This window comes from Canis aureus, chromosome 3 (assembly GCF_053574225.1).
Source record: "Canis aureus isolate CA01 chromosome 3, VMU_Caureus_v.1.0, whole genome shotgun sequence".
Lineage (NCBI taxonomy): Eukaryota > Metazoa > Chordata > Mammalia > Carnivora > Canidae > Canis > Canis aureus.
The window spans coordinates 53215539-53241441 of record NC_135613.1 but is presented as its reverse complement, the minus strand read 5'-3'; the positions used below and the strand labels follow the sequence as shown (position 1 = coordinate 53241441).

At 41.5% G+C, this 25903-nt stretch overlaps 1 protein-coding gene across 1 annotated transcript in view; it reads left to right on the top strand.

The window, feature by feature from the left end:
• Positions 1-25903, top strand: part of DNAH9 (dynein axonemal heavy chain 9) — a 331426-nt gene that overhangs the window by 159139 nt on the left and 146384 nt on the right. The window contains exons 39-42 of the mRNA XM_077892621.1: positions 13730-13895; positions 14624-14726; positions 15267-15506; positions 23017-23178. Of these exons, the coding sequence (XP_077748747.1) occupies positions 13730-13895; positions 14624-14726; positions 15267-15506; positions 23017-23178 (671 nt within the window). The remainder of the gene's footprint in view (positions 1-13729; positions 13896-14623; positions 14727-15266; positions 15507-23016; positions 23179-25903) is intronic.

Sequence of the window (25903 nt, the reverse complement as noted above, 5' to 3'; positions counted from 1 at the left end):
TTCCACTGGGAGTTGACGTGCTGAGCTCCCGAGGGAACATGGGTCCTCCAGGTGTGGCATCAGGGTCAGAGGCTCACTGACAAAGTTTCCCCCTTGCCAGCACCACTTTCTCCCTGACCCTTGTTAACAGTAGGGTCTCCTTTTATGTAGAAACACTCACCACATTAACTCTAGAAGCAGCTTCCTCTTGACGAGGTGTCCAAGCCAGGCTCTTGACAACATGAGAGGGGTTGCAAGGCTGGGGAGCACCCTGCTCTTGTTCCTTACACCATAACTCGGCCATGCTTCCCATGTGAGACCCCAACACATGCCCACACCCCAAATGCAAAATCACTGACAGGAATTCCGTGCTCCGGGCTGTTCACACACTGGTGATTATAAGCCATAGCGTAGCATGCAGAATGTGAGCCTGGCACTGCACCCGTCCGACATCCAGGCCTCAGGCCAGCAGACTTGCAAAACAAGCTTCACTTTGACTGTCCCTTGCTCAGCCTAGACTGGCTTCATTTACCCAGACCTTCCGTGGCCCCCCTCAGCAAGAACCCCAGAGTCAGTCAGCTCAGTGTTGGCGCGTTCCATGTCCCTGACTCCTGCATAGAGAACAGCTCACTTCTCTCCCTCCTCCCGACCATTCTGGCCCTTCTCCATGTGCTGCTGGGGGCACCACTAATCTGCTCCCTGCCACTCAGAGCCATTAGGCCCTGGCACCCCGACAGAGAGATTCTACTACACCTCTTTGTCAAGTGAGCCTCTGGGCTTCCTCCCCTGTTGGGCTCAGGAATGTTCCACATCCCAGTCGGAACCCAGCAAGCGACTAGAGTTCCCATGTTAACATTAACAAGTAAGACAACGAGACATGATGAGGACTCATGTCAGGAATTCACTAGTTGGTCAGTGACATGAGCATCTTCTGTCTGAATGGCCAAAGAGGATGCCATTTTTGTTGTTGTTGTTGCTCCTCACAGTGTAAACAGCTACAGGCATGAGGCACTTTTAAGTTTAATCTGCATGATTAATATTTTTTAATCCAGCATTTTCTGAAATCTACATGAGCAACCAAACCTGTCCCAACTTCTGTAGCGTAAATACCCTCACCGCGACCAATTTCAAGCTGCCAGTGCAATGTCCGTGAACAGAGAAGGCAGTAGCTCACCCTTCATGGTGTTTCCACTTCCCAGATACAGTAGACAAGAAATAGCTTCAGCAGCACAGATTTTGGTAAAGTGAGGTAAAATAATTCAGATGTGATGAGATTTAAATATCTTTACCCTTGTTTTCAATGTAATTTAACTAGTAAGGTTATTGAACTTACTGTTTAAATAATGACTGTGTTTAGAAATCCATCTTGCAGAACTACCTCAGTTGTAACAATCAGCTCTCAAGAGGCAGCTCCAGTAAACCACTAGCTGCAGCCTTCTTCCGCGAGACCTTAGCCACCATCATGGCACGCCATGTTATCTGCATGGCCTGGCCGCATCCATCATGGCCTGGCCACATCACATTCATGCGCTGCAGTGGTTGCAAGCAGACTTCACATGCATGGCTGGCTCATGTCTGAACACTGTTTTGTCTACCTTCCAGAGTTTCTTGCTCATGGAAAGACATGCCTCTTCACTTATTTGTAAGCCTAGAGTCCAGTGACTGATCAGATTATCAGTTCTGCCCATTCACTCCAATTCTTATGCTACTACCTCTCTGCTCATATCAACAACTGGCATTTATCAAATATTCACCAAGTATATGTCAGGCACCAACCTAGGATTGGAATTTTACACATATTTAAATTATTTAATCCTTTATAGCCCCATGAAATAAGGCCTTGCATTATCATTCTGTTATTGATAAGAAACACAAGGAAGAGAGAAGTTAAATAAGCTACCGTAGGACACACAGTAAGTGATGGAGTTTGGCCCCAGACAGTCCGACTTCAGAGCCTGTGCTCTTAATTGTGAGGTTATACTGCCACCCTGGCCAGAAAATACTTTGAAAACTGAAATAAATGTTTGCTATTAGTACTGTTATCATTAGTGGTACCATTCGAGTATTCTGGAGGAGTTGTTTTCTAGGATCCTATTATAAGGATTCTTAGTTTAAAAAAAGTACCTTGGGCAGCCTGGGTGGCTCAGCGGTTTAGTGCCACTGCCTTCAGCCCAGGGCATGATCTTGGAGACCAGGGATCGAGTCCCATGTCAGGCTCCCTGCATGGAGCCTGCTTCTCCCTCTGCCTGTGTCTCTGCCTCTCTCCCTCTCTCTCTCTCTCTCTGTGTCTCTCATGAATGAATAAATAATCTTTAAAAAATAATTAATTAATTAATTAATTAATTTAAAAAATTTTTAAAGTACCTTAAATAATGAATCAAAACATAATCAAGGAAAAGGAGATGAGCTGTTTGCACTGCCTGGACCTCTCTCTCTTATTCTGGGCCCCTAAGCCAGAGGATTTTCCCCTTCTCTCTTGTTGAAGCACAGAGAATTATTTAAGAGTCAGACTGCCATCAGATGGAACCAGAATGATACTGGCCCCTCACTGCATCTAGACACAATGCTTCTGCATCTTGTGAATTTCCCAGTGGCCTCTTGGTCCCATCCATCCTCCACACTAGGGATGGATGAAGCAGTGATCTCTAACCTAACCTATCTAGAAGCAACAAGGAACCAGGGAGTCACCCAGAGCCCCAGGGTAACAGGATAAATGCCCCAAGAGTCCACACAGCAGAGCTCATACCCTTGACTTTGAAAAAAATGTTGAATTCCCTTCCCGGGAACCTCCTGCCTCTTGATTTGGTCACAGTCCAAACAACTTTATTTGGCTTCTTAGCCTAAAACATTTTATTTTTCTAAAGATTTTTATTTATTTGAGACACAGAGGAGAGAGCATAAGCACAGAGGAAGGTCAGAGGGAGATGGAGAAACAGACTCTCCACTGAGCAGGGAGCCCGACTCGGGCGGGGCTTGATCCCCATACCCTGGGATCATGACCTGAGCCGAATGCAGACGTTTAACCAACTGAGCCACTCGGATGCCCCTGAAACATTTTAGAAACAACAAAATGGCAGGAGAAAAGATGCCAATGACACTTAGAAAAGTGGTAGCAAGAAACCTGATATCCAAAAGGACACGGAGAATTTCAAAAAGGAGATACAAGAACTCTTAGGGTAACTACTCTGGCCTTGAACAAGAGGCAGATGCCCCCACCCACATCCTGATCCCAACCCACTTTCTCAGCCAAGTGTCTTCATTGCGGGTCATGCTCAAGACCCTGCATAATTACAAAAATATTGGATGTATTGTGAAGCAGTCTGCATCAAACGGCAGGTAGTACACCCAGATAGGTGTGCAAAATGTGCAATTATAACGTGTCTGTAGTGGCACATGGTGGGAATAGCCTAATTATCTATATGATGAAATGTGAAGCATTATTACAAAGAATGAGGACATTCTCTGAATGGATTTGGAACTCTGTTCAAAGCTTTGTTGCACAAAAAAAAAGCGAGATACAGAACAGAGTATATTGTGTGCTCTCAAAAATGTCATATTTAAAAGATATAAAGACAGAACAAGAGGCACCTGGATGGCTTAGTTGGTTGAGCGTCCGACTCTTGATCTTGGCTCAGGTCTTGATCTCATGGTCATGAGTTCAAGCCCCACCTTGGGCTCTGCACTGGGCCTGAGGCTTACTTAAAAGAAAAAAAAAAAAGAGGGTCGCCTGGGTGGCTCAGGGATTGAGTGTCTGCCTTAGGGTCAGGTTGTGATCCTGGGACTACATTGGGCTCCCTGCATGGAACCTGCTTCTTCCTCTGCCTGTGTTGTGTCTCTGCTTCTCTCTCCCTGTATCTCTCATGAATGAATAAATAAATAAATAAATAAATAAATAAATAAATAAATAAATAAATAAATAAATAAATAAATTTTTAAAAGAAAAGAACATACTGAAGGTTGATGGAGGAGGGTGGAGGATGGACTAGATAAGTGGTGGGCATTAAGGAGGGCATTTGTGATGAGCGCTGGAGATGGTATGTAAGTGATGAGTCACTGAATTCTACTCCTGAAACCAATATTGCACTATGTTGACTAATTAGAACTTAAATACAATACAAATTTGAAGGAAAAACAAAAAAGAGGTACATAAAATATGCATATATATATATATATCACTCACATATCTATGCTTATATATACTTAGAATATCTCCAGAAGTACATACAATAAATTGATAGCAGCAGGTGCCCTGGCAGGGGGAACTAGATGCTAACAGAGAACTGGAGAATTATTTAAACTTTTTAAAACTTACGGAATTTTCCCAGCATGCAAGAAAGTACAGAAAAATAATATAACAGATGCCCATGTACCCACCACCCAGGTTTCATAGATATTAAAATTGTATCATTTTTGCAGTGAATCTTAGCGTTGCAAGTACAGCCAGCACACCACCCCCATCCTCCTTCCTGCCCCTCTTTGAGTACTAAAGTTGATGTGTGTCATTCCAAATTAATGCCTTTTCTTAAAAGTTTTTAAATTCCAGTTAACACACAGTGTAATATTAGTCTCAGGTGTACAGTATAGTGATTCAGCATTTCCATACAGCCTTCCGGGTGTTCATCACGTGTGCTCCTTAATGCCCATCACTTCTTTCACCCATCCTCCCACCCACGTCCCCTCTGGTGACCATCTGTTTTCTATAGCTAATAGCTAAGAGCCTGTTTCTTGGTTTTCTTATCTCTTTTTTTCCCCCTTTGCTCCTTTGTTCTGTTTCTTAAATTCCACATATGAGTAAAACCATATGGTATTTGTCTTTCTCTGATTGGCTTATTTCAGTTAGCATTATACCCTCTAGCTCCATCCACATCATTGTAAAGTCAAGATTTCACTCTTTTTATGGCTGAGTAATATTCTATTCTATATATAGAGAGAATATATGTATATATAATCTGCTTTATCCATTCATCAGTTGGTGGCCAAACTGTCTCCGTAGTTTGGCTATTGTAGATAAAGCCGCTATAAACATCAAGATGCGGGATCCCTGGGTGGCGCAGTGGTTTGGCGCCTGTCTTTGGCCCAGGGCGCGATCCTGGAGACCCGGGATCGAATCCCACATCGGGCTCCCGGTGCATGGAGCCTGCTTCTACCTCTGCCTATGTCTCTGCCTCTCTTTCTCTCTCTGTAACTATCATAAATAGATAAAAATTAAAAAAAAAAAAAAAAACATCAAGATGCACGTATCCCTTTGAATCATTATTTTTGTATCCTTTGGGTAAATTCCTAGTAATGCAATTGCTGAATCTTGGGTAGTTCTATTTTTGAGAATGCTCCATACTGTTTTTCACAGTGGCTGCACCAGTTTGCATTCCCACCAACAGTGCAGGGAGATTTCTTTTTCTTCACATCCTCGCCAACACAAGGATGTTGTTGTTTCTTGTGTTGTTGATTTTTGTCATTTTGATGGGTGTGAGGTGATATCTCATTATGGTTTTGATTTATATTTCCCTGATGATCAGTGATGTTGAGCAAAATGGATGAAAGACCTAAATGTGAGACCTGAAACCATAAAAACCCTAGAGGAGAGCACAGAAAGTGACCTCTTTGACATCAGCCAAAGCAACTTCTTTCTAGATATGTCTCCTGTGGCAAGGGAAACAAAGGCAAAAATAAACTCTTGGGACTTCATCAAAATAAAAAGCTTCTGCACAGAGAAGGAAACAACAAAACTAAAAGGCAACATATGGAATGAGAGAAAGTATTTGCAAATGATGTATCTGATAAAGGGTTAGTATCCAAAATATATAAAGAACTTACATAATTCAACACCCCAAAAAACAAATAATCCAATTTAAAAAAATGGGCAGAAGACATGAATAGACATTTTTCCAAAGAAGACATCCAGATGGCCAACAGACACATGAAAAGATGCAAATTTACTGTTAGTACATATATGTACTCATAAAAATATACAATGTTGTGTTGTAGTCATATTTTAAATATATATCATACTGTAACTTCCTTTAGCAACTTACTTTTTTAATCATTGTCTATTTTAGTACATGTAGATCTATTTTTTTCAAAGATTTTATTTATTTATTCATGAGAGACAGAGACACAGGCAGAGGGAGAAGTAGGCTCCCTATGGGGAGCCTGATGCAGGACTCGATCCCAGGATCCCAGGATCACAACCTGAGCCAAAGGCAGACACTCAGCCACTGAGCCACCCAGGTGTCCCCTCATGTAAATCTATTTCATTGGTTTTTTACTACTGCACAGATTTCCATTGTGTGAATAAATCACAGCCTATTTATCCATTTTCCCACTAAAGATAGCAGATTTTTTTGACACTTTACCTTTTTAAAAAGCACTATTGAGTTATAATTGACATACAACACATGGCACATATTAAAGTATACAATTTGATAAGTTTTGAAATATTTACACACCCATGATGCCATCACTACAGTTGAAATAATGAGCATATCCATCACCTCTGAAAGTTCCTCCCCCTCCTTACCCTTCCACCCTGCCTGTGCCCAGACAACCACTGACCTGTTTCTGTCACAAAAGATTAATTTACATTTTCTCGAATTGTCTATAATGGAACCACAATATGCACTCTTATCTTTTTTATTTTTTTTATTTTTTTGGTCTGGCTTTTTTCACTCAGCATGATTTTGAGATTTGCCCACGTTGTCAGCATATCAACAGTTCATTCTTTTCATTCTCGAATAGCAAGACAAAATATGTAAAATGCTCAGAATGAGTCCTAGCATACAATAAGGGCTTAGTAAACAAAAGCTATTATTATAATAATATCAAATCCCTCTTGAATTTAAGAATCTATAAATACCATGCAATAATTTCGAAGCCCCGACTGCCAAAACAAAGGAACACAAGCAAAACTCTTCTGCTTCAAAAGGGGGCTTTACTTCAACTATACTAAAACAAAAATGTTTTGGTAAGAAAGTCTCCAACTTTCAAATAGGCAGTGACTCAGCCCAGCAGGTCAATTCATGGGGCTTGTGGGGGATATTTTACAGTTCACTCATCTGGCTAGCCCATCAAATGCCTCATTTCTCAAAATGAGACTTTCTTTTATAGAAGGAGGCACCTGCTTGATACTCTCTGCACTGCTCCTGTCTTTCATTTTTTCCAGCTCTGGGGTCTCCACCAAGTACTTTTCTAAATGCAGATCCAATACTCTCTTAAGAACAAGTAGGGCTTTGGGCACCTGGGTGGCTCAGTGGTTGAGCATCTGCCTTTGGCTCAGGTCAGTGATCCTGGGGTCCTGGGATTGAGTCCCACATCAGGCTCCCCACAGGGAGCCTGCTTCTCCCTCTGCCTGTGTCTCTACCCCCCTCCTCTCTCTCATGAATAGATAAATAAAATCTTTAAAAAAAAAAAACAAATGGGTTGTGTTCCAAAGCATTCATATGGCTCACCAGTGTAGATAGCATGTGCTTTATGTAATGTTTATACTGTGCCAAATCTTGGGCTAAGGGTCTTACCCCTTTGGTTCATTTTACCCTCCCCATCCAATGAGACAGTGTCAGTAATGCCTTCATCTGCACTCAGCACAAAATCTGACAGTAATGACATGAACATTTTTTTTCCATGCAACAAGAAGTCTTAAGGTAGGCAGTTGCTAATACTAAATCAATGGCTCAATGGTATCAATGCTATAATATCTATTCTCTTAGCTGCTTCCTCACGGTGGCAGGATGACCACTGCTCTAGCCATCACATCTGCATTCCAAATGGAAAAAAATAAAAAGATGAAGGGGAGAGGTAGTGCCCAGGTCAGGAAATGACAGCTCTCCAGGATCCCCCAATGGCTTATGTGTGTGTCTTGCTATTTGAAACCTGGCCACCCCAGTTGGAAAGTGACTAAAAAGAAAGAACTTGCAAATGGTGTCCAACACAGATCTGATAGTCTCCATTTTTGCGAGATGAGAAAAATGAGGCTTACCGATGTTCAGTGACTTCCCTGAAAGTCACACAATGAGTTAATAGCCAAGCTATCTTATTTCATCGAGCTACAGCCGCCTTCTGCTTTGATAAGAAGACTGTAAGTCCCGCTTCTGGTTTTACATAATAGAATGCCAACTTTGCTTCCATTCATCTGATATCTAGAGCACATGGATATCTTTCCCTTTGATAGTAAATAAAATAGGCCCTTCAGGTATTCATCGAGATGTCAGATTTCTATTGACTTCTCTCCAAAAGCTGCCCAGAGCACAGATTTAGAACACCGACACCTCACGTTGAGGAAGGCAGGGACCCACGCACATCCCATTCCCCCAGCTCCTGAAACCCCCACAAACCCACTGCATTGCTTTCGTTTCCTTTCCTGAGCTTCAATTTAACGATCCACCTTCAGGCTTTGTTGAGGGTCAGGATGATAAGAAATCATTTTAAGTAACTTTTAGATCTCCTGTGAAACCCATTTGAAGACCATGCCCATTCTGTACCCTGGTATTTCTTTTGTGAGTATCCATAATACATGCCCTTTAGAATTTCGTGCCTGGAAAAATTTTTTCATACCAACCGAGAGGTGGATTTGTTCCAGTAATCCAGAATGACATGGTTGCTGTAATTAAACACAGATTTAGCTCTGAGATTTCAGGTAGGGAATTCATAAAGAGCAGCATGCAATACATTTTTATTTGGTTACTATAATGGTGTCATCCTAGATGATGAGTCCAAATATGTTTCTTTTCCTGTATTGTTTTGGAATCTGTGTTTAGTCTCATAATTGGTGTGTTTCATATCCCTCCAAATACTTGAAGCCTATTCTCATTCTTTTAGAAAATACAAGTAATTTTTAAAACTAAAGGAATTTTCAGGGACCTATAGACAGGATGGTCTAGAAAGGGAAAAAGGAGAAGCTAAGAAATGGACTGAGTCATCAATGGGCTCATATTTGCAGCATCAAAAGAGGAGGTTCAAGATGATGTGCCTCACAATTTGGAATTCTCTTACCATCCACCTGTGATTTAAATTATTAGTTTAACAAATATTTGAGTGCTTAATTACAGTAATTAGATAGGAGCTCAGGCATCTGAATCTTTGTGTAGTACAGATCTCCATAAACTATTCATTAAAAGTTTAAGGTTGGACAGGACCAGAATAGATCTGATTAGACTGTCAACCTCAGAGGAGCATCATCACACTTACATCATTACAGATAGGCAGCTCTTGTCCACCTGCCTCACTGTCTTTCAAAAAGGAGATGACACAAAATGAAATCATGAAAAATTCGTCACCTCATGGACAGAGCACTCTGCTCAGGATGAGTGAGAGTAGTTTCAGAGTATTAAAAAAATGGAATACTGCATACATTTCAGACAATGGAGAAACTATCCCATAAATTTTGGTACCTCCAAATTATGGAACACAATGCAGCAATTAAAATCATATTTTAGGAGGATATGTTATTATATAATGATATTTACAAAACTTGGATTGAATCATTCTTCAACCTTTTGGTTAAGATCAAGTGTACAATACTTGGATTGAAAACATATATATATGAGCATAATATGCAATATAACTCTGATTTTGTAAAGGGAAAATTGAACAGAGTGAATAGACTAGGTTGAAATGCACCAAAACATTGAAACTAATAGCTCCTGTGAGGTAATTGAATCCCAGATAATTTTCATTTTCATCATTATGATTTTCTGTGTTTATTAATCTTTAGATAATGAATATGTGTTCTTTTTACAATCATACAGAGGACATTCTATTTGGAAAGAATAAATGCAAAGCCCTTCCAATATAATGGAAAAGTCTTAACACATGAGAAACTAGATAATGTGGACGGGAAATATTTCCAAGAAAAGGAACATCACTACAAAGTCAGACATGATTAATTACTAATGATCTCTGTCAAAAGTGTGGTCAGGCAGTGAGTTCTCCAAACTGGGCATTTTTCAAGGGCAGAAGCCGTGTTGTGAAAATGTTCAAGTGGTTCGCAGTACCAGCTACCCCAGGTGGCCCAGGTTAGAGTCCTGGCTTGACCATTCAGTAGCTGTAAGACCCGGAATAGAGCCCTGGATTTTCTCTAAGCCTCAGTTTTCTCATTTGTTAAAAGATTTTTTTTTTTTTTTTTTTGTTAAAAGATTTTTAATACATGGCAGGGCTGCTCAATGATACATGCTTATCACCGACTCCGTAGAGAACGAGGTCTTTAGTGATGCACCACAAGTGAATGGACACCCTGCTCTGAGTTCAAAGACCTGATGAATCTATAGGCTGGGAATGGCCAGGGTAGCCTTAGACAGGGACTGCGGTGTGAAGGCATCCAAAGGCTCTCTCCCTGAGAGAAGCACTAGAATCAGGATCTACAGACCTGGATCCAAATTCCCACAAGGCTGGCAACCTTCCTTAGTGTCAGTGTCTGTTTTCTTAGTTACAAAATCATGATAATATATCTCTTTGCCATTCATGGGTTTTGTTATAAAGTTCATTCATTTGTTAATAAGTATCTTTCAGACACCCTACTGTGTGCTAGGTAATGTTCTAGTACATTTCTCTGCGGTTCCAGAAGAAGATCCCTGTCCTCGTGGAATTTATAGTGTGGAGGGGGTAACATAATACATAAGATGAATACATAGCATTTTAAGTGAAATTTTAAAATGAAGCAGGCACAGGGAGTGGAGGTTAATTTTAGCCCTTGTGTAGGGCAGGGCTCATTGAGAAATGGCATTTGAGCAAATAAATGCCTGATGGAAGTGAGAGAATAAGCTGTGCTGGCCTTTGGGAGAAAGGATTGCAGGCAGAGGCGTCAGCCAGAGCGAAGGCCCCATGGCAGCAAGTGTATGAGAGCAGGACTGCTTGAGCAGAGAATGGACAGGGGTGCATCGGAGAGAAAAACAGAGACGTAAGATTTGGGGACATGAGCAGACTGGCTCTTGCCCCAGGTGAGATAGAATGCCCCAGGTGAGTTTTAAGCAGGAGACTGAGGTATGAGCTGATTTACATCTTACTATTGTACTCCTGTCTGCTGTTTTGAGAGTATTATAGAGTAAAGGGATCCAGGGCGAAAGCAAGGAGGTCATTTGGGAGGATGTTGTACCTAGCAGGTGGGAGCCAACGGGCAAAGGGTGGTCATGGTGGGGACAGTGAAACAAGAACAGATGGGAACCCACTTTGAAACTGAAATTGCTCTTTGAGTGTATGATGATGCTGAAATATTGCAGAAGGAGTGATATGAATTAAAGCAGAGGGCCACTAGTGCAGGACATGGCCACAGGCTGAGGGCCAGGCCAGTCCATATGGAGAAGTTCAGTAAGTTGGAGCCGATGGGGGTGCCTGGGTGGCTCAGTCAGTTAAACGTCCAGCTCTTTTTTTTTTTAATGTTTTATTTATTCATGAGAGACAGAGAGAGGCGAGAGACACGCAGAGACACAGGCAGAGGGAGAAGCAGGCCCCATGCAGAGAGCCCAACATGGGACTTGATCCCGGGTCTCCAGGATCAGGCCCTGGACTGAAGACAGCACTAAACTGCTGAGCCACCGAGGCTGCCCAGCATCCAGCTCTTGCTCTTGGCTCAGGTCGTGATCTCAGAGTCCTGAGATCGAGTCCTACATCAGGCTCTACACTCACCAGGGAGTCTGCTTGAGATTCTCTTTCTCCCTCTCTTTCCACCTCTCCCCCAACTCGTGCTTGTGCTCACTCACTTCCTCTAAATAGTAAATAACTAAATATGTTTTTTAAAAGATGGAGCGGGTGAACTCTGGGCCAGGAATGGGCTTGACTCTCAGGCCTTGTTTACAACAATGCAGGACCCAGAAGTGCAGGGGGAAAATCATGATCCTTTACACTTCTCATGTGTTGAGTGCCTTCACCAGCATGTTTGCTAAAACTGAAATCCACTTCTGTTTCTCCAGTTCTGTCTGTTAACGATCACTGAACCCCCATTTCATCCAAGATGTAACTTGGGGCAGAGCTTGGCCACCTATAGGGATAAAAATTTGGATGTCTTTCCTGAAAGGGTCTTCCCTCCCTGGAGGACTCCACATGATCCTTTTGGGATGATCCACCACATTCCAAGCCCACTTCTTGCTAACTGACATGCTTTTCTCCTCAGTAATCCTTTAGAAGCATAAAGAGCTTAATCAACCCAAATTATAGGGGTCTGCTTCATTCCAGGGGTTGATTTGAATATCACTGCTTTGGGGGAGGGGGAAAAGAAAACAAGTCTCCCTAAGAAGAGAATTTCCTCCTAGAAGGACTGTTCTCAAAAACATGTCCTTGGCAGCCCATTAATTATATTTCATTTTGACAGATCTCATATATAGTTGTTATATCTTTAGGGGGGAAAAGGTGTTGGGTGATTAATTGGTTGATAGTGTATGTTAATTGATGCTAATTAAATTTAAATCTAATTCATATTTGAAACACTTAATTTAACTCAGGACCAGAAAATTAGAATATTCAAGCTTCTTGAAGGGACTTGTCTTCCTATCTGTCACCTCCAAATGTCTATTGACACTTTCTCCTTGTTTACAAACTTGTTTTTCAAAAGAAGGAATCAGATGGTTCTTAGAGCTTCCAGCTGTAATAAGAAGTGTCGGTTCTTTTTTTTTTTTTTTTTAAAGATTTATTTATTTATTTATTCATGATAGAGAGAGAGAGAGCACAGGAGGAGGGAGAAGCAGGCTCCATGCTGGGAGTCCGACATGGGACTCGATCCCGGGACTCCAGGATCGCGTCCTGGGCCAAAGCCAGGCGCTAAACCACTGAGCCACCCAGGGATCCCCGAAGTGTCAGTTCTTGCAAGCCATATTTAATTGCTTTATTGGGGGAAAAAAAGTACATATATCTCCACTCCATCACTCAAGGTTGTCCTAAACAAGTCCTGTCAGGCTGGACAGCGGTGCTGTTTGAAGAAAAAATTCTAGAAGACAGTCTGTAGCTAAGTCTCCAGAAAGGCACCGAGATGCTCTGCTAGGAGCCTGATAACCCAAAGGCAGTGGAGGAGCCCTTTGCAATGCTGGAAAGCTTCTGGGAAATTCTCTGGGGTGGCTATTCCCATTCCCTGTCAGGGAGGTGAATTCTCCGGGAACTCTGCTGACAAACTGTCCAGTAGCCCCCAGGTCTTATCCCCCAGGCATGGAAAGGGCCTCCACCCACCCTGCTATGGGAGCCACAGCTTCTGTGCCCCCATGTTGTCTTAGCTAGAGAAGCCGGCTCTAGCCAGGACATGTGTGTGCGTAGATTTCCCTGAGACTAGAGTACCAGGTAGAGACTGAAGGTTTCCTCTGTTTCTACTCTATAAGCAAACCTGGGGACCACAGCAAGTAAGGTAAGTGGAGTGTGGGCTCTGTAACATATATGCTCTGGACCTGTGTCCTGGCTTCACCTTAGAAAAGTACCTTGTACTTTTGGGCATCAAGTGTCCTCATCTGTAAAATGGGATGATACTACTAATCTTGTGCTGACATTGCAAGGATTAAATGAGATCATACGCATTTGTAAATGAGATTGTACCTGACACAGGGCACACAGCCAGGTGTTGAACGCCTGGGTGATGCAGTCGCCCTTACTACTAGCTGATTCCAGGTGATTCCCAGCTTCACCTCTGTTCCCATAGAATGGTCTGGATCTGGTAGTGACTGCTGCTGTCTGCAGGCAAGTGCATGCTGTGTCATTGTCAACCTGCCCTTGACACCTGTTCTGTCTCAGTGCTGACATCTGAGGTTGGGACCTCCCTCCCTCAATAACTGACTCATCTCTTCAGCTGTCCTGGAAAAGCCTCTAGAGAAGAAGGCTGGAAGAAATTATGGCCCCCCAGGCAACAAGAAGCTTATCTATTTCATTGATGACATGAACATGCCCGAGGTGGATGCCTATGGGACCGTGCAGCCCCACACCATCATCAGGCAGCATTTGGACTATGGCCACTGGTAAGAACACCCATACAAAAGGACTGGGGCCCATGGGGCGGTGGGGGGAGGCCTAAGGCAGTGCCGAAGGCTGTTCCCCTGGATGCACAGACCACAGCTGAGTGCTGGTGCTAAATGAGAATCCCCATGGCAAACCTCGTTCCTCACGAAATTCTGTTTCTGGGGTGTTCTTTCAGACAGGGGTCTTAATGCCCACATAGGAAGTGTGGTCGAGGAAGATCCTGAGCACTTCCCGCCCCCCAAAAAAATGCCTACTTTCTTTTTCAACATTCATCTCAAAAGTTGCATTCTCTAAACCCCCAAAGCAGAGCTAACCACTCCTGTCCCCCCCTCCCCCCACTGTGGTCCTATAGCTCTGAACATGTACGCAGGTGCTAACAGCTCACACCCTGTGTAGTGCACATGTGCCTACATGCCTTCACAGCCTTTGTCTCTTTCAGAACAACTCACAGGGTGTGAGTTGGGGTGTCTCACGCTCTTCATTTCCCCCCTACCCCTTAGTCCATCCTTATGGCTTCTTTATCTTACGCTACTTCCGTAGATGTTGGATCCCTCAGGACTTTGGCCCAGGCTCTTGTCCTTTTTCATTCTCTACCAATGGATCTAGATTTTTTTTTTTTTAACTACCCAAACAAGTGAATGATAGGACACATCCGTCCTCACTTTGACAAGGCACTCACCTGCCTGGGCCCTCACCCACCTCTCACCATGGTTTCTGACTGTTCCAGGTATGATCGGAATAAGCTGTCCCTGAAGGAGATCAGGAATGTGCAGTATGTCTCCTGTATGAATCCCACTGCAGGCAGCTTCACCATCAACCCACGGCTTCAGGTATGGGAGGAACCATGGTACCCAAATCTTAAATAAATTCTACCTCGCCAGAGCTGATATCACTCAATGATAAATAATAACTGTCCCTTCCCCCATCCAGCCTCTTAAAGTGGCAAATCATACAGGATGCTGATTTGCATTTCTAGAGAGACAAAGACCCTCCTAGACCTGTGAAGGTTTTTGAGCTGGAAGGGGCCATGGAGCCCACCTGATTTAGCCCATTCTTCAGAGTAGAAAACCTTCAGTGAGATGAAATGACTCTCCTGCGGTCATATGGATCTTAAGTATCAAATACTGGTTGGGACTCAGATGCTCTGAGTTTCAGCTCCGTTCTCGTCCTACTACCTATTGGCATCTTCAACAGAAGGCCCAAAGCCCATCACTCCCCCAATCATTTAGGTTCAACCTTTGTTTTGGTTCAGTGTGAGGAGTGTGACCAGAATATAGAACCCCAAGCCCTTATAAGAATTATTTGCTGTTTTACCCAAATGCCCAAAAGTTGATTCTGACTCTAACTCACATGCCTGTTCCCTTGCGCAGCGCCACTTCAGTATACTTGCCCTCTCCTTCCCGGGACCAGATGCCCTGGCATCCATCTACGGCACCATCCTGACTCAGCATCTAATGCTTGGGCGCTTCCCAGTGTCCCTGCAGAAATCTAGCCCCCAGCTCATCAGCCTGGCCCTGACCTTCCACCAGAAAATCGCCACCACGTTCCTACCCACAGCGATCAAATTCCACTACGTTTTCAACCTCAGAGACTTTGCCAACATTTTCCAGGTGAGTCCATCTGCTCCAAGATGCCCCAGAAGGCTTAGTGATGATCCAGTCCCTTCCATTCTTAGTAAAACAATAGTCAACACCAAACCCTCAGGCAAAGGCACAGTTCACATGGATCTGTGAGCATCATAAACAGGTAAACAGGATGCCACGGGATCCGAGAGGAAGGACATTGGCCAGGTAGAGTTCTGTTTGCCATTGACATCATTTCCCAGGGCGTGTTTCTGAGTTGGTTCGTTTGAGTCGGAGAAGGCTCAACATCTTGAACAAAATGTTATATAATGACTCCAGCGTGCATAAGAAGGAACGCCAAGAGAAAACTACTTTGCAGGCCCTGGCTTTATATCCATTGTTCTTGGGATCAAAAAGAATGTCCTCTGAATCTTGCAGGATAGATCCACTTCCAGAAAAAAGCCATGTCGTAATACTCTTAAGATACTATCTGCCAGCCCCTGGGAAGCCTCTGTTTTAAAATTCCAGGTTCCTTTCCAGGCCACAGCCATTCAAGATGCTTCCAGCTGCTCTTCTGAATAGTGATGGTCTGTCTGCCAGTTGCTTTCCATTGCTTGACCCTTTGCTGTCAAAACATCCTGATGGCAATGCAGCAAAGTCCGACTCCCTCTTCCTGTTGGTCAGGTACACCATCCTCACAGGGTGGAGTCCACAGCTTTCCCATCCTGGACAAGAATCTGCTGAAACTGCTTTTCAGAGAGACTCCTCCCCAAGATAGCCCTGAACTATAGCGATAGAGGAGGCATGCCTCTTACATCAAGCAGAGGCTGCACCTGTAGGGAAATGACAGTCACAGTGATTGGGGGGTGAGGCATGACCTTCCATAGGGAGTATTTGGAATTAATTTCCCAGGGCACTAAATGTGCAGGTAGGATTCTGGGGAAGCTCAGATTAGCAAAGGTCCAGACCCGGAGGGCATAGAGTCTGCATGGTCCAGCCAGGACTTTGGGTTGTAAAATGCAGAAATCTCCTAAACATGAGTTCAGAGATCTAGCAACTGTGCTCCAGAATGGCCGATCCTAAAGGTAGAGACACTAAGCCCCACATGAGGGCAGGTCTTTGAGAACACCCCTAAACTGGCTCAGGAAAGCCCTCCCAGTCATGGACCTCATAAACATTAACTGCTCAAAATGAGGGGACACAGGACCCCCCAGGGATTCTATATATTTTCCTGAGAGCATACAGCTAGCAGATGAAGAATGGGAACAAGAATCTGGGTCTTTGGGTTCATGGCCAGGCCCTCTATCTCCCACACCATTCTGTCCCTCTCATCTGCACTTCTGAGGAGGAGAACAAGTATAAGATAGTTAAGGTAGCAAAAAGACTCCCTGCAAGCCTGTGAAGCCTGCAGATTGTAGCCGTGAGGCCAGGACGATAACAAAGCTTGTGCATGCCCACTCTCATTTCTCATATGTTAAATATTAATTGAGAAAGACCTTTTTATCACACACCCCCTCCCTTAAATCTCACTGCAGCTTGGTGAGGTGGGGGTGTCACCCTCTACATTTCCCAAATGCAGAAAAGGGAGTTAACATCATTGGATCAAATCCACATTGCTCATAGGGCAGAAGCTGAAGTGGGGAGGGCATTAAGTCTCTTTTACCAGAAGCACGCAGCTCCTACCTGGACAGACACCTTGTCACCTGCACCCTCTGAGATGTATACTCATGTCAACACTTTGGGATGCACATTATTATCCAAATTTAAGGTAGGCTCAGGGAAGTCACCAGCTGGATGACAGCATGAATGGTCATGAAGACGGAAAGGTATAGACAATGTCTATACCAATCAATAGCAAGCATCCAGCTCAGTGGGAATGGAGAGTCCGGTGGAGGGGGTCGCTGAGAGGGGAGACTGGAAAGATTATTTGAGGCCACAGTGGGCCCTCACAAAGTCTGACACTGGTCTGTAATGATAGCTAGCATTTACTGAGCGCAGTCCTAGACCTTGCACGTCTAGTAGCTAATAATCCTCGGAATAATTGTGCAGGGTCAAAAACCAATGATTTCCAACTTGGAAATGACAACATTATGCCATAGACACACTGAGTACCTTGAATATGATCACATAAGTGATAAACAGCAGCACTGACATCCAAAGCTAGAATGTTCCACTCTACGCTGCAGGGAATTGAGCGGCAAAGGCTCTCTGAGGAAGGACGGCTCTATTCCAGCCTTGTTTTTGTTTTTAATTTTTTTCATTAAAGTGTAGTTGACATGCCATATTATTTTATTAGTTTCAAGTGTAGAACACAGTGATTCAGCTTTTATATACATTACAAAATGCTCACCGTGATATTCCAACCTTGTTTCAGTGGCGACCCTGCAATGTCAAGGGAGAGCCAGGAAGGGAGGTATTGGCATGGAGGGAGGTCTCTTGTTCACCCTGAGCACCATGTGCCATCCAGGCCTCGCTGCAGCCTGCCAGCTGTCAGCCACCTGCCACAACGGTGGGAAAGTGCATCCCCCACTGGAGCCCCTGCCTCCCTGCAACCACACGGCCCACCACCCTTCTCCAGAGGGAGTTTCAGGCTTACAGCTTGACCATGGCCTCCGCTGCCTGCCTCCCTGCCTACTTGTCTGAAGTCCTGATGGAAGCACTGAGGGGGGTAGTTGAATGCCTGCTGGAAGACAGGCATTGCCTAGAGAACAAGCTGCTTTCCTTTACCCGGCTTGACTCGAGGCTCAGTAATTCAGACCTTCTCCATACATCCCTCACTGTCCTGATCAGGACACAATCTGATAGAGCTCCGAGTAGCAGAATTTATTAACCGCTCCCATCTCCATGCAACTCGTAACCAAGGTGATGCAGAGTTTTTGCTTGACGTGCTCACATCGACTCAGTCCTTAACTGAGCATTTGGCTTTCCCCAGGTTACAAACTCCAAGTCATAGCACACCTCACGGTGTCAGGGTTCCAAGAAGTCAGGGTTCCTGGATGGTACTTCTTCCTACCCACTGCATCTCGTACATGCCTGACACCTAGGAGAGTGAGAACAAGGGAGGCTGAGATATGGGTGTGGATCGGGCCACAGGGACCTAATGGAATTTCTTTTTGAAAAATAAACTTTTATCGAGTGTAACATACATATAGGAAAGTACACAAGTCATAAGCTCACAGCTTGGTTAATTATCACAAAGTCATCCCACCTACTTAGCCACGAGAAATAAAATAAGATCTTCAGATCAAGAAATAGAACATTCCCATATCCCTAAAGCTCTCTCTCTCTCTCTTCTTTCCCCCTTTCATCTGTGTTTTTTCTTTTTTCTTTTTTTCTCCCCTCCAAGAGGTAAATACTACCTGGATTTCTAACACCCTAAGTTCTTTGGGCCTATTTTTGGATGTTATCAGAATGGAATTCCATGACAAATATTATTTTGTAACTTCGTTCAATATGATGTTTATACTTACATATACAATCATGTTAAATTGGTTAAATAAATACTGGTGATAATAATTTCTTTCTTTCCAATCCTTTAATCTTATAATTTCTTTTTCTTGCCTTATTGTGCCGGCTATGACTGCCAATGCAAGGTTGAAGAGAAGTCATGAGAGTGGCCTTTTGCTGGGTTCCTAATTTTAGGGGGAAGAGCTTTTAATAGTTGACCATTAAGTGTGATGCTTACTTTTTGTGGATGCTCTTTGCCAGATTAATAAAATTTCTACCAGTTTATAGTCTCCTAAGAATTTTAACTCTGAATGTATGCTGAAACTTAACAAACGATTTTTCTGTAGCTCTTAAAATAATTATATAATTTTTTTCTCATTGTTTCTGGAAATGTGATAAATTACAGTATTTTTGAATCTTAGATCACCCTTGCATTCCTATGATCAACCTAACTTAATTGCTGCATGTTGAGCCTTTTATATTTTGCTAGATTCCATTTGCTATTTTTTAATATACTTTTTGCACCTCAGTTAATAAGATTGTCCTATAATTTTCCTTTCCTCATAGAATGCTTTGGAAAGTGGTCTTTCTTTTCCTACTCTCTGGAAGACTTTGTAAAACATTCTTTTTTTTTTTTTATGATAGTCACAGAGAGAGAGAGAGAGAGGCAGAGACATAGGCAGAGGGAGAAGCAGGCTCCATGCACCGGGAGCCCGACGTGGGATTTGATCCCGGGTCTCCAGGATCGTGCTCTGGGCCAAAGGCAGGCACCAAACTGCTGTGCCACCCAGGAATCCCTTTGTAAAACATTCTTAAATGTCAGAAGAATTTACTGCTGAAACCATCTGGAGTTTTTTTGTGGAAGAGCTTAAGTTATGAGTTTAATTTCTTTTGTACACATTAGACAATTCAGATTTTCTATTTCTCCATGTCATTTGTGATGTTATTGATGTTCTTAATTTTTAATTTATTGGCATACAATCATTTATAACATCCTGTGATTATCTTTTAGATGCTTGTGTGTCTGACATTATGTCCTCTTATTGGATATTATTTGTGCCATTTCTGATTTTTTCTTTTTCTCTTTTTATCAGCCTTACTATGGAATTATCAATTGTGCTAATCTTTTCAAAGACACTGAAAAGTATATCAATATTATAAGATTTTTTAGCTTTATTTGCTGTCTCTATTTGATATCCGCTTTTATATTATTAATAATCATTCTCTTCTTTATAATCTCTCTACACTTTTAGGGTTGTGGTTCTCCTTTTTCTAACTTCTTGACATGGCTACTTGTGTCATCAATCATCAGCCTTTCAGCTCTTCTAAAATATTCATTTTAAGGCTATGACTTTATCACTAACTGTGCCCTACACTCTACTATGCAAACTTTTATATGTTGTATTTTTATTATCATTCACTCCACAATATTCCTTAATTCCCCCTATGATTTCTCCTTTAACCCATGGGATATTTGGAAGTATATTGCTCTATTTTTTTAAATTGAGAGATTTTCTAGTTCTCTTTCTCTTGTTGATGCTCAGCTTAATTCCACTGTTGTCAGAAAATATACTCAATTACTTTATTCCTTTGAAATTTGTTGAGATCCATGTTATGTCCCAAGATCTGACCAATGTGCACTTCTTAAATAGGGCATTCTTCAAATGCTGAGTGTAGTTGAATCAACATGTCAATTAAGTCAAGCTTGTAAATCATGCCATTGAAATATTTTACATCATTACTGATTTTTTTTTTTTTTGACTACTTGTTCTGTCAGTTTCTAAGAAAGAATATGCTGAAACCTCCCACTGCATTTGTGGACATGTCCATTCTTCCTTTTGTTTATGTCATATTTGCTTTATGTATTTTGAAACTATGTTATTAGGGGCACACACATTTTGAATTAGTATATCTTCCTAATGGACTGACCTTTTTCTTATTATTAAATATACTTGTTTATTTCTACACTTGATCTTAGCCAAAAGGCCGAGAAATGATTATACTTTTTTATTTCTAAAACTGGCTCTTGCTTCAAAGTCAGTTTTGTGGAGCTATGTGGCTATTCCACATTATTTTAGTCAGTATCTTCATGCTCTATTTTTTCCAATTCCTTCATGCTATAGTGTTTTCCAATTTCTTATTTCAGCCTCTTCTTTCTTATGTTTAAGGTATATCTCCTATAAGCAACATATAGTTGGATTTTTAAAATCTTGCCTAATAATCATAGTCTTTTAATTAAAATATTTAGTTCATTTATATTTGATGTTATTTTATATAATATATTTAGGATTAAATCTACTTCATACTATTTGTTTTCAGTATGTTCTACCATACTCTATGTTTCCTTTCCTCTCATGTTTTGTATTGCATCAAACTAGTCATTTTTTATTCTTTTATTTTCTCCCTCTTTTAGCATACATCTTAGCATTCATCTAATGGTTACCAAATGCATCATTTTATCCCTTTTTCTTTTATAAATTAGTACATTCTCAATTGCCATATATTGCAGGGGTCTTAGAATAATTTTATTCTATTGTTACTTTTAAAATTCAATGTATATTGAAACTTAAGCTATAAATACAATGCACTATTATATATATAATTATATGTGTATTAAATTATAATACACTAATATTTCTTAGTCAATATTTATGTTTTAAAGATTTTATTTATTTGAGACAGAGAGAGCACTAAAGAGAGCAAGTGCAAGCTGGCAGCAGAGGCAAAGGGGGAAGCAGGCTCCCCGCTAAGCAGAGAGCCCGATGCAGGACCTGATCCCAGGATCCTGGGATCATGACCTGAGCTGAAGGCAAATGCTTAACTGACTAAGCCATCCAGGTGCCCAAATCAATATTTACTTAGGTTTGCTCACATATTACTCTTCTCATTGTTCTTACTCCTGTTGCATTTCTGATTCTTCCATTTGGAATCATTTTCATTCTGCCTGAAGAACTCCTTTAGTGTAGCTTCTATCTACCAGAAAATAATCTCTCAGTTTTTGTTTAACTGAAAGTATATTTGTTTCTTATTTTTTTAAAGAATTTTGGGAAGAGGGTTTAGCAGCAAGGTTGCTAGTCTAGGTCGGCAGCTATTTCTTTCAGTATTTTGAAGGTGTCCTTTTATTGTCCTCTGGTTTCCATTGTTTCTGTTGAGAAATTCTCAAGTCTTACTGTTCCTTTGATGCAGTACACACATTTTTTCTTTTACTTCTTTACTTTTAAGATTTGGTTTGTCTTTGATTTTCAGAAATTTCACTATTATGCCCAAGATGTGCTATTTTTGTATTTATCCTGCTTAGTGTTTATAACACTTTTGAATCTGGGTGGATATCTTTTCAGTTGCCTTTTTCCCCCCAGTTTTAGAGAAGTCCCAGCCAATATCTTTCCAAATATTCCTTCTGCTTCACTCTCTTCTTCTAGTATTCTAATACATGTATATGAGAACTTTTCACTGTGTCTTATATGTCCCTTATGCTGTTTCTTTTTTTTCTATTTGTGATTCAAGCTGAATATTTTGTGCTACTCTCTCTTCCTGTAAACTAATTCTATTTTCAGCTCTGTCTATTCTGCTGTTAACCCCACTGATTAGTTCTTAATTTCAGTAACTGTAATTAGGATAATTTTTAATTTGAGAATTTCCATTTGATTAATTTTTAAGGACTCCAGTTTTCTGATGAAATTCTTTACTTGATGTCCTCTAATATCTTGGTCATTTTAATCATAGTTTTGTTAAAGTTTATGTCTGATAACTCCAATACCTAGATCTCCTGTGGGTCAGTTTTTTCTTGATTTGGTTGTATCTTCTGGTACTCCCAGTAATTTTTGTTTGCTTGCCAGATATGAGGAGTTTTTAAATGTGCAGATAATTTGAGTGTTTGGATGATGCTGTTCTCTTTCAGAGATTACATACTTCTGCCTCTGCTTCTGGTAAGCAGTTACCAGGGGTTGAGGAAATTGAAATTGGGCTCCAGTTTCTGTGAGGACAAAATAGATTTGTGATTCACTCATACTCTTGGCGTATAACCATTTGAGGGGTTCCCTTGGGGTTTTTCAAGATAGCCCCCTTTTTGATAATTGTAATTCACATTACATTTTGTCTGTTCTCTTTAAAGGGCATCCTGTTCTCCTCAGTGGAATGTGTAAAATCCACACAGGACCTAGTAAAGCTCTATCTGCATGAATCAAATCGAGTTTATCGGGATAAGATGGTGGAAGAAAAGGACTTTGATCTTTTTGATAAAATCCAGACAGAAGTGGTCAAGAAAATTTATGATGTGAGTATTACCCTGCCAATTTTTTTTTACATTTGAAAATAATTATTATGCAGATAATCACCCAAATGATAAAATCTAGCTCATGAAATGGAGGGGTAAATTACAGATTAGATTAGGGAAAGAAAATCTATCATTATTTTGCTGAGGTGAAAAATGCTAGGGGGGCTCCCTGGGTGGCTCAGCAGTTTAGCGCCTGCCTTTGGCCTAAGGTGTGATCCTGGAGTCCTGGAATCGAGTCCCAGATCAGGCTTCCTGCATGGAGCCTGCTTCTCTCTCTGCCTGTGTCTCTGCCTCTCTCTCTCTCTCTCTGGGTCTCTCATGAATAAATAAATAAAATCTTAAGAAAAAAAAAAAGAAAAATGCTAAGACAAGTAAAAGCACCAATTAATCATAAGATCTCAGGGTTAAGAAGGTCTGTGGGGATCATCTGATCCAATTCCTCATTATTTTTTTAAAGATTTATTTATTTATTTATTCATGAGAGACATAGAGGCAGAGATATAGGCAGAGGAAGAAGAAGCAGGCTCCCTGCAAGGAGCCTGATAAAGGACTTGACCCCAGGACCGCAGGATCACAACCTGAGCCAAAGGCCAGAGGCTCAACCACTGAGCCACCCAGGCACCCCGCAATTCCTCAATATATACTGACTCCTTTTGGTAACATCTCTCAGATTGGTCATTCCAGTGGACACTCCAATGTCCTTGAAATTGCCCACCCTCATCTTTCCCAAGGGTTCCATTTTGGAGCTATTCGTGACTGGAAATTTGGAACAATTTTGAAATTTGGAAACTTTTGAACAATTTTAAAGGCTGGAACTTTTTTCTAATAGTGATCTAAAATTTATTTCCTTGCCCAGTAATTTTAGGTCTACATGAAAAACTTTCACATATTTTAAGACCATTTGCCTTGTCCTTCCTAGGTCTTCTTTTCTTCAGACCAAATAGCCTCTGTTTTTTTAGCCAGTTCTGATATCACTTGTTTTAAAACCCAGAGAAATTTGCTATCATTTTGATTGCTTTTCCATTAGTTCCCCAATCTGAAATCATGGTGTCTGACTTTCATTACACAACCTAACTGGGGTCTGACAAAAAGCAAGATCATCATTGCCTCTTATATATACTATAATTTTGTTACCATTTCCCAAAATTGCCCTACTAACTCGTTGCACTACAATATACTTCTTGAAAAGAAAATATCCATGATAAAATAAATTGAGAAATATTTCATATTCTACCCATCCCTTGGGAATTCACAGTGTTTTCAGCACATTAAAGCCCTAAAAATCTTGAATAACCCTAATTCATTTATCATTTCTCAAATGTCTGAAACCCAAAAACTCTTTTCCCTTGATAAAACCTATTAATAATTTGCAGAACAAATATTCCATATGCCTTGGGAAGCACTGATACATTAACACAGCCTAAGATCATATTACACTTCTTTGTGTCAAAATTACCCCACAACTAGCACTGAGCTTTCCAAAAGTTGGCCAAACCTCCATGTTTTCCACACATACCACTTGTCCTCTCTTGAACTTAGAAATAATTAAAACTTTTATTTAAATGCATGGTGTTGTCCCAATGCTCACCTTGCTAGGTCTCACTCCATATTTTTTTCTGATACCATCCTGTGTCTACCTGTGAAGATATTTACAGTCCATCCCAACCTACATGACAGCCTTCTGGATGTATTTCTGGATGGACAGCATTTCTTTTTAAAGATTTATTTATTTCAGAGACAGAGAGAGAGAGGGCATGAGCAGGAGGATCAGAGAGAGAGAATCCCAAGCAGACTCAACACTGAGCATGGAGCCTGATGCAGGGCTCAATCTCACCACCATGAGATCATGACATGAGCCAAAATCCAGAGTCAGACACCCAACCGACTGCACTACCAGGCACCCCTTGGCAGCACTTTTAAGTAACATCTCAAACTGCTCTTTATTAGTATGAACACCCTGAAATTCCTCCACTTATCATTTTTCTCTGCCCCAATGTTAAGTACTCCCACATCTTAGATGCCCTATGAGCATTGTAGAATTTGCCAACTCATTCATTCATTGTTAGATCTGCAAACGAACCTTGACTATCTTCTCCCATCTATCTGAGCTGGCAATTTAGAGTAACAACACTCAGCCTTTGAAATAGAGGTTCTATGTGCATTTGTATCCTAAGAACACATTCTTTTGATCATAGACCCAGATATAATTAATACTGACCTCATCCTTCCCCAACAATATTTGAAGTGCCAGCCGTAAGTACCTTTGACTGCATTGAATCTTGATATCGGTATTAAAGAAAAGTTGCCAAGTTTTCACCAAGGAAATGATACAATCCTGTTTCCACCACTAAATCTTAAAGTTCTCTGAGAAGTGGCCCTTGTATGATGTGGTGTCGCTATTAAGAAATCTTTGATTCATTGCACGGGTTGGTTTTCTGTCTCCCTCCTGCACAGCCTGGCTCTGATCATAAAATCTGAGACACGTTGTTTTGTTCATCAAAGAGTCTTTGTAGAGCAGGCTTTTCAGAACTATCTTCAGTCATTCCTCTGCTAGCTCATTAGTGTAAATTAAATTCTATCAGGACCCATTCCCAATATATTAGCCCATTTTCAAACTAGGTAAATGGATTCCCACATCACTTCCCCACATGCTTTCTGCAGCAAGCAAGAATGGATCTCTTGCCTTGCATTAAATCTTATCCAGGTCTCCAGACATTTATGGTTA